The 16,374-nt window shown below is 42.9% G+C and overlaps 2 protein-coding genes across 4 annotated transcripts in view; one reads left to right on the top strand and one right to left on the bottom strand.

Moving 5' to 3' along the window:
- LOC113021458 (zinc finger protein 239-like) overlaps positions 1-2,782 on the bottom strand; it is a 33,317-nt gene extending 30,535 nt beyond the window's left edge. The window contains exons 1-3 of one of the 2 annotated variants that reach the window (XM_026166165.1): positions 2,645-2,782; positions 1,439-1,544; positions 955-1,250 (exon numbers count right to left, since the gene is read on the bottom strand). In XM_026166165.1, coding sequence (XP_026021950.1) covers positions 955-1,250; positions 1,439-1,456 — 314 coding nt within the window. In that variant the 5' untranslated portion in view covers positions 1,457-1,544; positions 2,645-2,782. Of the gene's footprint in view, positions 1-847; positions 1,251-1,438; positions 1,545-2,644 lie in introns of both variants that reach the window. The other variant, XM_026166164.1, reaches the window with a different exon arrangement.
- A 5,055-nt stretch (positions 2,783-7,837) lies between these two features.
- naa60 (N-alpha-acetyltransferase 60, NatF catalytic subunit) lies at positions 7,838-12,867 on the top strand. 2 transcript variants are annotated; one of them, XM_026166171.1, is made up of 7 exons: positions 7,838-8,178; positions 8,726-8,841; positions 9,044-9,173; positions 9,824-9,920; positions 10,711-10,945; positions 11,082-11,247; positions 11,340-12,867. In XM_026166171.1, the coding sequence occupies exons 2-6, from the start codon at positions 8,732-8,734 to the stop codon at positions 11,236-11,238; spliced, it is 729 nt and encodes a 242-aa protein (XP_026021956.1). In that variant the 5' UTR covers positions 7,838-8,178; positions 8,726-8,731; the 3' UTR covers positions 11,239-11,247; positions 11,340-12,867. The 2 variants fall into 2 exon arrangements, with proteins under 2 accessions (XP_026021956.1, XP_026021957.1); XM_026166172.1 differs by lacking the exon at positions 7,838-8,178 and adding an exon at positions 8,209-8,374.
- Positions 12,868-16,374: the final 3,507 nt, after the last annotated feature.

The following is a 16,374-nucleotide window of genomic DNA, read 5'->3' as shown; positions in this document are numbered from 1 at the left end:
CTGGGAATAGTTCACTGGTGACACAGAGTCTAAGAAAAGAGGTTAAATTCCTGGTACTCTCCCACTTTACTTAACTTCTAGGATGAGAGGTCAAATTGGCTTCATTTCAAAAACAACCGTGACCTGGACGTAGACATTACAACACATTAGAGCACTTCGCTCTCACACTGCAGGCCTACTTGTTGTTCGTGGAGTATTTAAAAGTAGAATGGGAGGCAGAGCCTTCAGTTTTCAGGCCCCTGTGCAATCAGTACCCAGTTTGGATTTGGGAGACAGGCACCCTCTCTACTTTTAAGATCACACTTAAAACTTGAGAAGAAGAACAAAAACAGGGCCCCAGCTGAAGAGCTAACTAGTGGTAGTAAAAACAACACCTTCGCTCAGAGCCACTGGCAGCACACGGAGTTTAAAGTAGGTTCATGAGACAATCCAGTGTCATGGCAGCTTTGGAAAATGTGAATAAGGTCATAAACTGTGTTTAACAGATCTCCTCTATGATACGTATTACAGAAGCACGATGCAAGAGCAAAGAGTGGGACTTTACTGAAGGAGGGGAACAAAGAAAATCATCTCAGCAAGCCACACAATTTGAGGGGAGCTGTCCAACAGCCAAAATTAGTCTGGCAGAAAAGACAGTTTTGAAGAGTATGCAGTGGCTGCGTAACCTTTATCCTGTGTGGAGCTCTTTGCAGCGGTTTAATCACACTTTTCAGATTTGAATGGTCTCTAAACTGGTTTTATGCTTTCCCCACACTGGTCACAGGACCATCTTAATCTGTGTGTGTTCTTCTAGCGTTGCTGGCTGGCTAAGAGTCTGTCCACAAAAGGTCACAGCAAAATGTCTTACTCCCAGAGTGGGACAGCTGATGTCTCCTCAAGCTTGGCAGCCAGGTAAAAGCCAGCCCGCACTCGTCACAGACGTGTGGTTTAATTCCACTGTGGAGGAGTCGATGCCTTTCCAAGATGCTCATCTGATTGAAAGTCTTCCCACACTGCTCACACGTGTACGGTCGGAGCCCACTGTGGATGACTCGATGCCTTTTTAGGCTGCTGCTCCGACAAAAAGAAGTCCCGCACTCGTCACAGCGATACAGTTTTACATCTGCGTGGATCCGTTTGTGTACTGTGAGGCGACTCTTGGTAGCAAAAGTCCTTTCACACTGATCGCAAGTGTGGGATTCATCTCCGCTGGTCGTTGGGCGAGCATCCTCAGCCTCCTGAGAGCATTCCCCGCCCGGGTCTGTTTGTCCCTATAGCGACAAAGACACAGCTGTCATGGAGCAAGCTTAATGAGTTAAACCATGTGCAGACGTGTTAGTGCCTCCATAGGATTTAAGTTCTACTGAAAATGTTTTATTCTTGTTGCGTGCTGTGCAAAGAGCGAGCCAAGTATGCTGTTTGTCTGTTACTTAATCACGTCTTTATGTTGCTGTCTCACCATTTGTAAATAAGCCATTTTTTGCCTTCTTCAGTGGCTGAGCTGGACTAAGATGGCCGACAGCGTTCCTCTGCTCTTCCGTCGCACTCTTTTCACCTCCCAACACCTGTGGAAAAACTGATTTTAATTGGGCCAGTTTCACAGACAAGGCTTGAGCCTAGTCCCAGAATAAAACGCACATTACCGACATTTTACAAAGATTTAGTCTGTTCTGGATTAAATCAAGATGACTGCAAGATGTAGGATTAAAAACCAATAAGGACAGCGCCACTGAGCAGGGAAGTCACTCGGATCAGTGAGGAAATGCTACGTCCTGATGAAGAGGATCAGCTTTCTGGGACTCCCTTACCTTGATGATTGCGCGTGCCAGGAGGCAGCTTTAACATTTCTTTCCCCACATTCGTTGTCAGTGTGGACAACATACGATATCTAAGTGAACTGCACAGAAACCGAAAGAGTCCCGCCGCACAAATACTGGATTTGTTAACTGAACTAATGTTTTGATTAAAAGCTTCTCAGCATCTGGAATTCTACGATCTTCAGAAGAGCTGGACGTCATGTCCCTGACAAGCATCAAGATGCTGATGCTGAGGATGTAGGAGGCGAAGAACTGGATTAAATTTGACTTCCCGGTTGTGTGCAATCACTAAATTAAAAAGGCAGACACTTGCGTGTTGGCAAGGTCCGACTCAACTTCAGGATTTTGCACACAAGCAAGAAAAACAGCAGATGAGTCACAGCAACTCCATATATTCAGACAAACAACATGTTTGCAACGTAGTGATGGTGACTCTCTGCAGTTACAAAACATAGCTCACAGTCTGCTTTATTAATTCTGTCATTGCAGCTGCTGCTGTACTGGATACAGCTGAACTGTGTGGTTCCCATCACACTGACCTGTCTTTCTCATTTCTCACTCAGGAAATCCACAGATCCCCGAGTGTGAACTTCAACTGCTGTTACAGAGGTCTTATCTTCTTCACGACATCCCTCTGACTTCTTCTCTTATTATTTAGAAAGCATTCATTAACTTCAGGATCTGGCATTAACCATGATGGCAAACAAGGAGACTACCATGCAGTCATAGTAAAGCTGTGAGTTGATTCTGTGGTCTTTTCTCCAAAGACACCTGAGCTACAAATATTCAAGAGGTAAACTAATCTAAACATGCAAAAGAACTCCAGCAAATGTAAACTGGGTGTTTACCTTAGAAGGAGCTCAGGCCCACCAACTCAGAGAAGCTCTGCTGTGAAGCAGCTTCGAATCCCAGAGAGATCTTTGGTGGATGAACTGCTGTGCTCACTGATGATTATGGAGAACAGGTGTGCCAACAGGTTAGCACCGTGAAGGAGCCTCTTAAAGGAGCTACGTTAAAAACCTGGAGAAAACAGTCAGAACATGCAAGTACACAGAACTGAAACAGTAAACTAAAAACTCAGTCCCCTTGAGGCTAATATGTGGAAACAGGAAATAGTTGTCAGCACTGAAGCTCCAGCTATAAATGATGTAAATCACTGGAGAAATACCAGCTTTCTGGGTTTTAATGTCAAAAGGTCATTAATGGCTCTATAAACCTGGATTGACCTGACTGATCTAGGCTCTAAGGATCTAGGCTCCCTCCTTCTTTACCAGACATTCAAATTACTTTGTAATCTCTTGAGTAGCATCTCCATGATGAGCAGACAGGCAATTAAAAGTCTTGATATTGCTAATCTAAGACTGCCATACAAACGTTAACATAATAACCATTCCTCCCAGTAACCATTCCTCGCAGGTGCTCAGGGACCTTGTGGGTTAGAGTTCTGGTTTCAGCCAGATCATATACTGGAAACTCCAAAGTGCTGTGACATGAAATCCTTATTTGAGCAAATGTTTTCCATGAGGGTTATAAACATGCAGAATTCCTCACCAGTAGAACTCAAACTGGACCCAGACGGTTTCACTTTGAATGAATTATTATTGCTGCATCTGTGTCTATACATTGATGTGTTTGACTTTTGTGTTTTTAATGTACATTTTACAGATAATGTATGTTATTGACATGTCTTTGTTTAAAAGCCCAACTAGGAGACAACAGTGCAAACGACCTTTGAATCTAAATGCTTGAAATGGTTGCAGTAACATTCTGATCACTATAATAAAAGTAAAACATACATAAAAATAAAAGGAGACATACAACTGCAGTCCTTGTGTCTTTCTGACTAATTATTTAATCTGACTTGGTTTTCGTGCTGCTGCAGTACCAGCAGATAACCACCAGAGGGCGCGCTGACATTATGTGACCGACTGAATGTGCACGTGGCCATTTTTCATTTCTGTCTTTTAGATGGGTTTCTGACTGTTTTTTTAAAGTCCACTTGTTTTTGTTGATGATAGTCAAATTTCTCTCTGACCCTGCTTCTGCTGGAGGCTTCTTCCTGTTAAGGGGGATTTTTTCCTTCGCACTGTCGCCAAGTGCTTGCTTAAAGGAGCCTTACATCACCAAGCACAACCTAAAGCGTCAGCTGCAGTGGTGTAAAGCACACCCCTGGACTCTAGAGCAGTGAAGACCTGGGGCCCGTTCTTCGTACCTCGCTAAGTAGGTTAGCCGGATTAGATTGTTGACGATTTCGCGTGATCCTGGATCAGTCGGTTCCCCGAAGCTCATCCGGGACTTGCTGTCATAGCAACAGAGCCGTAAGCGTAAACCTGCTCGGGAGCAGGTTTACTTTATGTAAACAGGATTAGATCGCGGCCACGCAGGTATGTCTGCTTCATTTATACGAAAGCAACAGCGATATTTTTCCACTGTTTCACCATAAATAAATATTATCAATGTAACTAAAGATAATGCAGCACTTGATCCTTTTATTGATGTCACACAGATACATACAGGTCATTTCCTAAAAAAGGGAAATGTACTATTAACATTCTATTACATGTATGTGATTATTACAGATGTAATTCATATTTCAGAGTAGTAATTGTAAATTACTTCGTGTAATCAAGATGAGAGACCACGGCTATAAAAGCGAAGGTGGATTTGGGAAGTCTGTCGCAGCCATGTCCTGTCCGTATACGCGAGCAGCCCATTGCAGAAGGTGCAAGATTGATAAGGAGAGTCCTCAGAATTCAGCGTATATTGCGGGACAGACAGGATCCTTTAGCTCAGCGCGACAGTGTGCTCATAGAGAGATATCGATATTCCCGTGAGGGTATTATTTACTTAACCAACTTGTTGACGAGGGGGTGCAGGACCACCACCTGTCTTTTTTTCCTCTGCCCTTTTCTTGGTTGCTGTTATGAACAAACTAACAGAGTATTACAGGCCAGTATTACCTTGCCAAGAGACGCAAAGCAATCTAAGAGATAAATATTACCATTCTGTAGAATACTCCTGTATTCCACTTTTACTTGTTCCCATGTTCTTGTGGGTCCTGTTGTGGCTCTAATGTGAAAGGGGATATAATATAACATATTATAATATAATATAATGCCATATGATATTGGACAATATAGTGTCATATGATAGATCTACCCTACCGCCTACTGGTGTTGGCCAGAGGGGCCGATGGCGCGATATGGCAGCCTGGCTACAACCATAGCTGCCTCCACCAGTGTGTGAATGTGGGAGTGAATGAATAGTGGTATCGTAAAGCGCTTTGGGTGCCTTGGAAAGCGCTATATAAACCCAATCCATTATTATTATTATTATTAAATTACCTACGAGTTTGATTTGTCAGCAACTTTCTGCCAGCCCTCTCTCCTTGCTTTTGCAGCCTTTGCAGTGTTCTCTTGCGTTTTAATTAAACTCTGAAACTCCTGAAATCCCTCACTCATGAGTTCTTGCTCTGCTGCCGGAAAATACCGAGCACGCCCCTTGGACATTTTCGCCGACCAATCAGCGGGTTGCCGATCAATGTTTCTACTATCGATGCGTAGCCCCTTTTACGACACCCAGTGATGTCACATTCCTGCGTCCAGCTGTAGTAATCGTCAACAGCAGGTGTGTTCGGGGAACCGGATTAGCGAGCTCACGGTTAGCGCGATGATTTGATCTTGGATGTGTCATTTGATCTTGGATGTAGTAAGCGACGTACGAAGAACGGGCCCCAGTTCTCTGGAATAACCAATCACACTTCTGAGTCTGGCAATCTGATGGATAAGTCTGGGTTTGGCAGTTGCCGTTTGGTGGAGGGGAATTACGGTGTGCAGTTGTTTTTCAGGACCTGGGGCCCGTTCTTCGTACGTCGCTTACTACATCCAAGATCAAATGACACATCCAAGATCAAATCATCGCGCTAACCGTGAGCTCGCTAATCCGGTTCCCCGAACACACCTGCTGTTGACGATTACTACAGCTGGACGCAGGAATGTGACATCACTGGGTGTCGTAAAAGGGGCTACGCATCGATAGTAGAAACATTGATCGGCAACCCGCTGATTGGTCGGCGAAAATGTCCAAGGGGCGTGCTCGGTATTTTCCGGCAGCAGAGCAAGAACCCATTAGTGAGGGATTTCAGGAGTTTCAGAGTTTAATTAAAACGCAAGAGAACACTGCAAAGGCTGCAAAAGCAAGGAGAGAGGGCTGGCAGAAAGTTGCTGACAAATCAAACCCGTAGGTAATCTAATAATAATAATAATAATGGATTGGGTTTATATAGCGCTTTCCAAGGCACCCAAAGCGCTTTACGATACCACTATTCATTCACTCCCACATTCACACACTGGTGGAGGCAGCTACGGTTGTAGCCAGGCTGCCATATCGCGCCATCGGCCCCTCTGGCCAACACCAGTAGGCGGTAGGGTAGATCTATCATATGACACTATATTGTCCAATATCATATGGCATTATATTATATTATAATATGTTATATTATATCCCCTTTCACATTAGAGCCACAACAGGACCCACAAGAACATGGGAACAAGTAAAAGTGGAATACAGGAGTATTCTACAGAATGGTAATATTTATCTCTTAGATTGCTTTGCGTCTCTTGGCAAGGTAATACTGGCCTGTAATACTCTGTTAGTTTGTTCATAACAGCAACCAAGAAAAGGGCAGAGGAAAAAAAGACAGGTGGTGGTCCTGCACCCCCTCGTCAACAAGTTGGTTAAGTAAATAATACCCTCACGGGAATATCGATATCTCTCTATGAGCACACTGTCGCGCTGAGCTAAAGGATCCTGTCTATCCCGCAATATACGCTGAATTCTGAGGACTCTCCTTATCAATCTTGCACCTTCCGCAATGGGTTGGTCGCGTAAACGGACAGGACATGGCTGCGACAGGCTTCCCAAATCCACCTTCGCTTTTATAGCCGTGGTCTCTCATCTTGATTACACGAAGTAATTTACAATTACTACTCTGAAATATGAATTACATCTGTAATAATCACATACATGTAATAGAATGTTAATAGTACATTTCCCTTTTTTAGGAAATGACCTGTATGTATCTGTGTGACATCAATAAAAGGATCAAGTGCTGCATTATCTTTAGTTACATTGATAATATTTATTTATGGTGAAACAGTGGAAAAATATCGCTGTTGCTTTCGTATAAATGAAGCGGACATACCTGCGTGGCCGCGATCTAATCCTGTTTACATAAAGTGAACCTGCTCCCGAGCAGGTTTACGCTTACGGCTCTGTTGCTATGACAGCAAGTCCCGGATGAGCTTCGGGGAACCGACTGATCCAGGATCACGCGAAATCGTCAACAATCTAATCCGGCTAACCTACTTAGCGAGGTACGAAGAACGGGCCCCTGGGCTCAGCCCCTTTGTTCCAGTGAGAGGAACTCTTAATGCTTCAGCATACCAAAACATTTTTGGACAATTTCATACCCCCAACTTAGTGGGAACAGTTTGGAGATGGTCCCTTCTTGTTCCAACATGACTACGAACCAGTTCATATCAACAAATGTATTTTGTTTGGGGCATGAAATCATCATCAGTGAATCGGGGCTATACAGACCTTACCTTGGCTTTATCGCTTTATTGACTTTGACAACATGTCCACTCTTACCGGTTTCTTTTTTCTTACTCTCCTAACTTTAACTTGATAACATTTCAGGTTAAGTGTGTTTTGAATCTGCACGCTGATATGTGTCATGAAATGAACTCCTCCCCTTCATTCAGCCAGAGCAAGTCTTATTTATCAATGATAAGCAGCGCCTCTGTGCTGTGCCATACTGCAAATGTTCGCGCCGGTCTGATAGCAAGTAAATACAGGGCCAGTACTGCCGATAGTACTGATACTTCAGAAAACATTTTAATGTCCAGTAAACCACTGTTGTCTTTACTTTCCGCAATAATTTGTTAATACAACGAAAACACAAATGAATCTGTATGCTTTTTAAGATAAAAAACAAACAAACAAACAAACAAACTGAATTTAATTCATTTTTTTTCTCATCCCATTTCTTTATGGAGGAGTCACTCCTGTAGAACACACTTCTGTCCAGCAGGTGGCGACAAATCGCCAACGGACTGAACAGAACAAGGAAACGCCTTAGAAGTGACGTCACTCGTGTAGCAGCCACAAACAGGAAGAAAACATCCAGCTGTTATCAAAGCACGGAGAGCTCTGGTTAGCGTAGCAACCCTTGTAGCAGTGGCTCCGTAATGAAACGGCTTTGAGAGTCGGGAATAAACCAGTGCTTTATCATGCTGTGTCCGCAGTGGTGACTGTATCGAGTGACACTCAAGGAATTTAATTGTGTTCGGCTTTCCTCCGGTCCGAGTGTAGAAACAAGGTACGTTAGCTTAGCATCAGAGCGCTAGCTAGCGGCAGCTAACACTAGCCTGTATGCTGTACGCTGAAATGTGGTTAAACCTGCGGACACAAGAGTGACACTGTTGATACCAGTGGCAGCATGCTCCGTTTCTGCCGGGATGTTACGTAAATAAAGAAATAACATCACTGTTTTCGTATTTACAAGAACTTGAGAGGTTTGTGTACACGACTGCTAATGGTCACTTCACTTTTTATGGGCAACCTTATTTGATGCCTATTACATATTTGCGTTTAATTTTCTGGGGTTTTTTACGTCATAATTGCGTTTCATTCTGCTGGTCCGTTTAAATGTGTGTCATTCTAACCTTTATAAATGTCAGTAATGCGTGTTAATTGTGCGAGGGCTTACCTGACTTCTCTTTGTTATCTAGAACTGCACAATAGCAGAGGTCTGCATGCCTCAGTGTTAGTCAGTACCTTGTACTTAATTGTAAAGGGTGTTGTTGTTTTTTAGTCTGCTTTTGCAGTCTCACCATCTCTCCTGTGCACTCTGTTGGAACCTGCAGGTGTGAATGAGTGACGTGGTGCCTCCCACAGCCCTCAGTGAAGTCCAGCTCCGCTTCCTTTGCCACGATGACATAGAGAACGTTAAGCTGCTCTGTGGTGATTGGTTCCCAATCGAGTAAGTTATCATACTGAGAGTGTCATTGGCCGAGATTTGTGTATATAGGAACTGTCTTTGTTTCATTGTTACTGACTGGCATAAATGGACTCCTGTTAACTGAATGCCCAGTGAGCTAACAAGTAGCGGCCCATAAGTTAAGCAGACCTTCTGGAGTCTGAGTAATAGTCTGATATGAGACCTGTCTGACGTTTGGTTCCAGGTACCCAGACTCATGGTATCAGGACATCACCTCCAACAAGAAGTTCTTCTCCCTCGCTGCCACCTACAGAGGAGGCATCGTGGGAATGATTGTGGCCGAGATCAAAGGTCGGACCAAAGTACACAAAGAGGTAAGAGGTTCAGTTTGGATGTGCCATCTCTCGCTCAGAAAGTGTAACATGTTGTCAGTCCAGTCAAAGGTGCAGTATAATATTTTTAATGTTTTGCAGCAGCAGCTAGAAAGAGACACGTTCTTAATGTGGATTTCCTCCAAAATATGACATTGTGTTCTCTGGACATAGTGTCACTGAGTGTGTGAATGTCTGCTGCTGCTTAGAGATGTCATAAGTAGATCACTGACATAGTCGACTGTTTTCAGTGCACTGCTTTGGCAAAAAGGATACCTTTGGTAAAGATGGGTTCATTAGCCCGAAATATAGGAGAAGAGGGTAATGAGAAAGAAACTGATGAAAGAAGAGCTGTAACTTGTGGTCTTTTTTGGATTTTGTGTAAACGAAGTGCAATGGATTTGATTTTGCTTTGATCGGGATCAATGTTATCTTGTTTGAATGAGTTTAGACTATAAGCTCCAAACTTGAATGTGCAGTATGCAAATTTCTGGCATGTTTTCAATGTGACATTTCCAACATCTGAGAAATCGGTACGATTAACTTAAGATAACAAAGCTTGAAGAAGTGTCGTTTTTATTCTGTCACCCACTGTGGACGTTGAAATAATCAACTTGTGTATATGTCTGTTTCTTTCTATGTATGCGTGTTAGGATGGAGACATCCTGGCCTCCAGTTTCCCCGTGGACACACAGGTAGCCTACATCCTCAGCCTGGGAGTGGTCAAAGAGTTCAGGAAACATGGCATAGGTAAACAGACACACTGTTTGCAGTTGTGGCTAAAACCAAAGGCTTTATGTACAAGACAAACACAGCCTCTAGGTCTGAAATGTGAAGCCAGGGCACGAGTGCCTTAAACCTGATGGTCAGAAAATGCAATGAATAATTTCCCTTTAAACTAATCTGGGGTTATACAACCTCCATGCCATTTAGGCTGAGGAAGTCCAGTTTATACAATTTTATTTGTGTTTTGTTACATTTTAACATTTTTTGGCTTACTAGCTTTTTTTTACGTGTACTAGAACAGTCCTCTTTTTTTTTTTTTTTTTCTTTATCTTCTTTCACCACCACTAGCCACAGCAGATGGCTCCGCCCCTTCCTGAAGCTTCTGCTGGAGGTCTCTTCCTGTTAAAAGGGAGTTTTTCCTTCCCACAGTCATAGATGGTGCTTATGGGGGATTATCAGATTGTTGGATTTGGGTCTTTTCCTTACAATATAAAGCCACCTCAGGTGACTGTTATGAGTTGGCACTATATAAATTACATTTAATTGAATTGAAAAGTACGTAAAGAAAACACATCCAGTAACATCTCGAAGTCACAACACCAAGATGAGGCAGAAACTGTTCAGAACTAATTTAACACCCTTTATTCAGTTAGCAAGAATCTGAACGAATCGCGGGTTAGACACTGTCTCATCAAAGACATTAATGATTTGATCTGTTGAGTCACATGTTGGAACTACGCTCAAAACTCATCTGCTGTGAGACTTGATGTAAATTTGATGTTGCAGTACATTAATATTGATTGAAACGATTCAGGCTCACTGCTGCTGGACAGTTTGAAGGAGCACATATCGACGACAGCCCAGGACCACTGTAAGGCAATCTACCTACACGTTCTCACCACGAACAACACTGCCATCAACTTCTACGAGAACAGGGACTTCAGGCAGCACCACTACCTACCCTACTACTACTCCATCCGAGGCGTCCTCAAAGATGGATTCACATATGTGCTCTACATCAACGGGGGTCATCCACCCTGGACAATATTATATCCTTTTTTGGAAGCAGGAAAATACTTCACTTACTCACTGTTATTTCATTTCCTCTGGGCCATACTTGTCCAGATGTTGCAGGAGAAAAAGTAAATGTTGCATTGTTTCTTTTTCCTTGACTTCCTGTCCCACTGATTATATCCAGCACATCGGTTCAACCCTGGCCAGCCTGAGCCCCTGCTCCATCCCTCAGAGGCTGTACCGACAGGCCCAGTCCCTGCTGCGCTCGCTGCTCCCCTGGTCCAATATCGCCTCCAAGACCGGCATCCAGTACAGCAGAACAATGTGACACAGCATGGTGAGTGGGGCTTATGGTGACACATGTCACCCACATTATTAAATATTAAATTAATTCATCTGACTGGTTTTGTTTTCCTTTCTGTTTTTCAGTCACACAGATGTTCCCGTCAGTCTTCCCCTGTACACGCCGAGATGTACACGCACACTCACATTCTCCTACAGCTTTCCACACCCTGTGTGACACACAGGACCTCAGGTTCAACCTGCATTTGACCGTTCACATATTTCAGCGCCCACTGATTTACAGGGTTTGTTTCACTGCAGCGTCATGAAATGTGCAGTGTTGTTTTCACACTGACAGACAGTGGGAGTTACGGTTACAAACCACTGTTTTCTTGATTTAATCAGATCCTCTACTCGCCCATATATACATATCACACTGTCCCATTTGTGCTCCAGCTGTAATCTGAGTGTAGCCGAGCAGTGGCAGCCTCCCTTAGAGGCCAGGCAGCAGCGCGGAGTGGAGGACCTGCTTCAGATACGTCAACCCTGATGCACAAACGGCAAACACAGGTTGTATTTTTGATGTGGAAAGGGTGTAACACACACACTGGGAACCAAACAGAGACTACAGGTTCAGCCGATCGTCCTGCCTCCCTTCATCCTGTCCACCACTGTCAGAGACTATGTACACTGTTGTATATTATATATACTAAGATAATATATACATTGCTCTCAATATGTGTGTCTATTCTATGCTGTTAGTAGGACTAGCTGGAAGATAACCCATCCCTGTCTCTTTTACGAGTATACACTGAATCGGGAAGTAGATAAGAATAAAGGTGATTATAGAAAGGAAACTTTGAGGGGCAGTTCAGTCAGATTTATTTCATTTTTCTTCACAACATTCATGAAATTGGCACTCTGTTGTAATTGTAATGGTAACGTACGGTCACATTTCTAAGCAAACAAAAAAAGGACTCTGCATCGTTTCTCTTGTATGATCCAGATGGGAATGAGAGAGAGTAGCTTGGGTGCTTATTTTAGGGGTTTTTTAATGTAACTGGCTGCAGCCCAGTTGGTCTGTGACGTTGCTGCTAATGTAGAGAAATGTTTGTTCAGATTGTTTTCTTTTTTTAATTTGTCCCAGGTTAAATTTTTATGTCGGCCTGTAGAAGAGCTGAAGAAAAACATCGTCCACCACACGTGCCTGCATGCATGCAGGTGTGTACGTATAAGCACACAGAGTCCCAAAATTAGAACCTAGCAAGTGCCAAAGTTTGGGGGTGAAAGACAAATATCGCTGATTAATGTTGTCAGAAAGCAGCGGTGAGGTTTCTTCATTTTGTTAGAGCTCCGTTGGACTTTACACAAAACCTGCTCCACTGTATCAGAGAGCAACAATGTTTGATTTGGTACATGGCACAGCACTGAATGAGGTCAGGGGGACTGTGAAAACAAAAACATAATCACAGTTCGGGTGTTCATCTCTCACTTCACCAGCCCCGAGGGTTTCTGAAAACATCTGACATTGTTTATGCAATAAATTTGTGTCATCTGAGCGATTGTAAAACCTGAGTCAGTCGGAGTTGCCCTGCTGTAGGACGACAGTGTTCTATTGTTTTCATTGTGATTGTCTTATTATCATAAACTTGAGCCTTGTTTTCATTCCAAGCAGGCCCTGTTTCAGTGGTTTGTGTCTCAGTGTTCCGCTTCATTGCCATTGAAGACGTGTGAATGAGTCGAGCTAAAACAAACAGCATCCTAATGCTTCCAACAGTGCAGCTTGAGGTCAGCCTCTGACTTTTCTGATTCCCACACTCTGGGCTTCCTCTTTAAACAAACAGCTAAAGCTTCTCAAGTCAAAGACAACACTGACAGAATCATTGGGTTAATCTTCCCATTGGATCTTGGACCAGAGTTGAAAAATGCACTATAAATATTTTGGTGAGCTAAATATTGTGTACACGTTAAACACATTTTTAAATGCCTCTGTGTTAGATCCTCGTGACCTGCAGGGTTCAGCAGTACTGACTAAGATGAAGTCAGTGGAGACAACACTGACCTGAAGCGTGGCAGACACAGTGCTGAACGATGGGAATTCAGCAGACACGACAGATTCTTTCACAAAAGGCTCTCAGAAGACCTGAGTCCTTGTTTCAAAAAGCATGAATCCTGCTATCAGTGTGATATGCACCACTGCACCGCTAACTGAGGCACATTATGCTATATTAGAGCTATAAGACTTAATAAATAGTAGTTCATACTTATTGTGGGTTGTGTATGTACGCGTCAGTGCTTTGCTAATGTGCGACCTGAAGCCTGGTGCCATACATTCACAAGAGAAGCATTAACATCCTGCCAAAATGTTGCTTATGGAGTCCTGAAGTACTGATGCAGAAGCAGATGATGGGAAATGGGCTGCTTTTCTCATTAAGCTTCATTCATTTTTAATATAGAGTGCGTATAAAATGGCTCTGCGTGGTCACAGCACTATTAAGAGGTTTCTGCATATGGTTTAATAATTGGTTATTAAAATGGTTTTGAGCTATAACACATGGGTGAGATCATCGTCCTCTGCACTGGTTGTGTTTGTGTTACTTAGCCGATTGATGCTCTTTGGGCAACAGGAGGACCCACTCAGAGCCGATGTTTCCCCTGAAATGTTTCACCCGACTGTAAGAGTAACACAACTGAAAGCATGCGGCAGCAGTCAACCAACATTAGGCTTTCCTGAGAGAGAGAAACGTGAGGTGGTAGAAGTCGTGCTCAATATTTTAGATCAGCTTTAAAATTAGATTACAGTTAAAAAAGACTGTGTGTTGTGTGGTTAAGTTGGATGGTTCTGTGTCGTCCTTGCAGATGTATGAGCACGAAATGTGTGGTCAGTAAAGCATGTATGTTAGTGTGCTGTTTGCTTTCCAGGGTGTCAAACATAAGACCCGTGGGCCAGAATCAGCCCAGCAAGGACATCTTGAAGTAGGACAAAGTTTTGGGCTTTTAACTGTAATTTCCCAGCTTGTCCTACTGATACAGACCTCTCGTGCACACATTCATGGTACAGTAATGATTAAATGAAAGTTCCTGTTTTTATTGTTTGTTTGATCGTATAATGTGTCCAGAGTAAACTACAGCATCTTTATCGTGTAGAAAAACTGAGACTTACTGCTGGTGTTGCACAGTTTTTCTTCGTATACCGACAAATCTCAGAGATTAAATGTCCAGTTAAATGTTTCTATGCCAACAGAAAGGGGAATTTCATGCCTCATTTCAGTAAACTGCTGCATCTATTTCCCATTTTTGTAGCACAGTAGTTTGGTGCATATTGCACCCTGTAGGTCCATGGAGATGAGGACCTATTAGATAGGACTGAAGGACCAACACAGGCTGCATACAAGAAGACTCGACTTCCTATAGACGCTCAGATCCTTCAACACATGCAGCAAATGTTCCATCAGATACTTTACTGTGGTCTGCCAAGGAAGCAGCTTTAAGCTTGTGATGCTAACAGACTGAAGGAGCTGATTACGAAGGTTTAATCTGTGACGGGCTACAAACTGGACACCTGATGCTGTGGCGGGGAGGAGGTCACAGGTCAAAGTTATCCAGCATGAATAATCCCGATCGCCCTCTGCACAGGAAATGTTTTATTCCACATGCTGTCACTCTCTTTGATACAGTAATTGTTAACCCATTCTTCTACAATACAGTCATTTGGCTTTTCAGTTTCCAAATCCTTACAGACGATTTAAAAGTCTGTCAATCAAATGTTTTTCAGTTGTTTTTTGTTTTTGTGGTTTGCTTGACAAATACTCGTCACTTAGAGAACTTACATCACATTTCTTCCTCCTGATGCTCCGTTTGCACTTTCGCAGATTGTCCTACCCATGTCTTCCTGTCCAAATGTATTGAGTTGCTGCCATGCGATTGGCCGACTAGATAATTGCGTTAATGAGCAGTTGACCAGCGGCCAGGGAGTTTATAGTTTACTGATTCATTTGATTAGAAAGCCTTTTCACTTCCAGTATGGTTCAACACCGAGCCCTCCACCAGTCAACAAAAGCATATTTTACCGTATGCACCATTTAGTCTTGCGTGTCATTTAGTCACACACGAGCTTTTTTCTGTCATTTTACACATTTATTTCTTAAGAATTCTTCCCAGAGAGTCATGCTGACAGTTTCCTTTACTGCAGCAGCATTTCTTCACCATGTACTCAAAATTGCATTTCTCTTTCAGTATCGCAGGATTAAATGTGTAGTGTAGTAAATTCCATATGACTTCCTTACTTTATGTCTTTCCTGGTGTGTAGATTCAAATATGAAAAGTGTCAAATGGGAAATCAACATAGGAGCCTCTTTAAACTCAGTAAAGAAGCAGGCCGGACCTTAGCTTTCTCTTTTTGTTTCATTGTGAATATGCTAGACTGCGAGCTTCCTGTGTTTGGTTGGGCATGTGTGCGCCTCGACAGCAGGTCACCTTGCAGACTGTTAACTTGGCGGGCAAAACCGCACTTTTCTTGTCATCTAAAGGGCAAATGGAACTGAATGGAGGTTTGTTCCCACAGTCTCGTTCCTTTGTACATGTGTTGTTCTCTTTGTTTTTCCCACATGGATTGTATGGACAGCATCAATAGACGGTGGTAAGAGAACACACTGACTCACTGTGTTTAACAGGATATAACGTTACAAAAATATAACTGATGTCTAATTCCCACTTATTCTGAGCTTAAGTATGAAAATGTCTCCCTCTGCTGAATGTGAGGCAGTGCTTCATGTGAACCTTTTCCATCTTATTTCCTGTTACATTCCTTTCAAGTTAAATTTTGTTTTTAGTCATGGTTTAAAAAACAAACCAAAACAAAGAATAAGTATAGCTTCATATAAAACGCACACCAAAACATGAAATGGTAATAAATGTGTTAAATTAGCTGTTTATTCCAATAAGTGCTGTCTTTGTGCCACGTAAGGTGTTTATTACAATTTCTTGGTTCAAAAATGTATGAAATCTCTTTTGTCAGGCGGTGTGACCGTTTTTAAAAAAATAAGACACCTTAATTAATCCCACACTTAAGAAATTTACGTCTTACAGCAGCTCACAAGTCAGACGGAAAAATCCATCCATCCATTCGCTTCCGCTTATCCTTTTCAGGGACGCTGGGGGCGCTGGAGCCTCAGACGGAAAA

This window comes from Astatotilapia calliptera, chromosome 4 (assembly GCF_900246225.1).
Source record: "Astatotilapia calliptera chromosome 4, fAstCal1.2, whole genome shotgun sequence".
In the NCBI taxonomy this organism is placed as follows: domain Eukaryota; kingdom Metazoa; phylum Chordata; class Actinopteri; order Cichliformes; family Cichlidae; genus Astatotilapia; species Astatotilapia calliptera.
The sequence above is the reverse complement of the archived record's forward strand: the minus strand, read 5'-3'. Positions and strand labels throughout refer to the sequence as shown.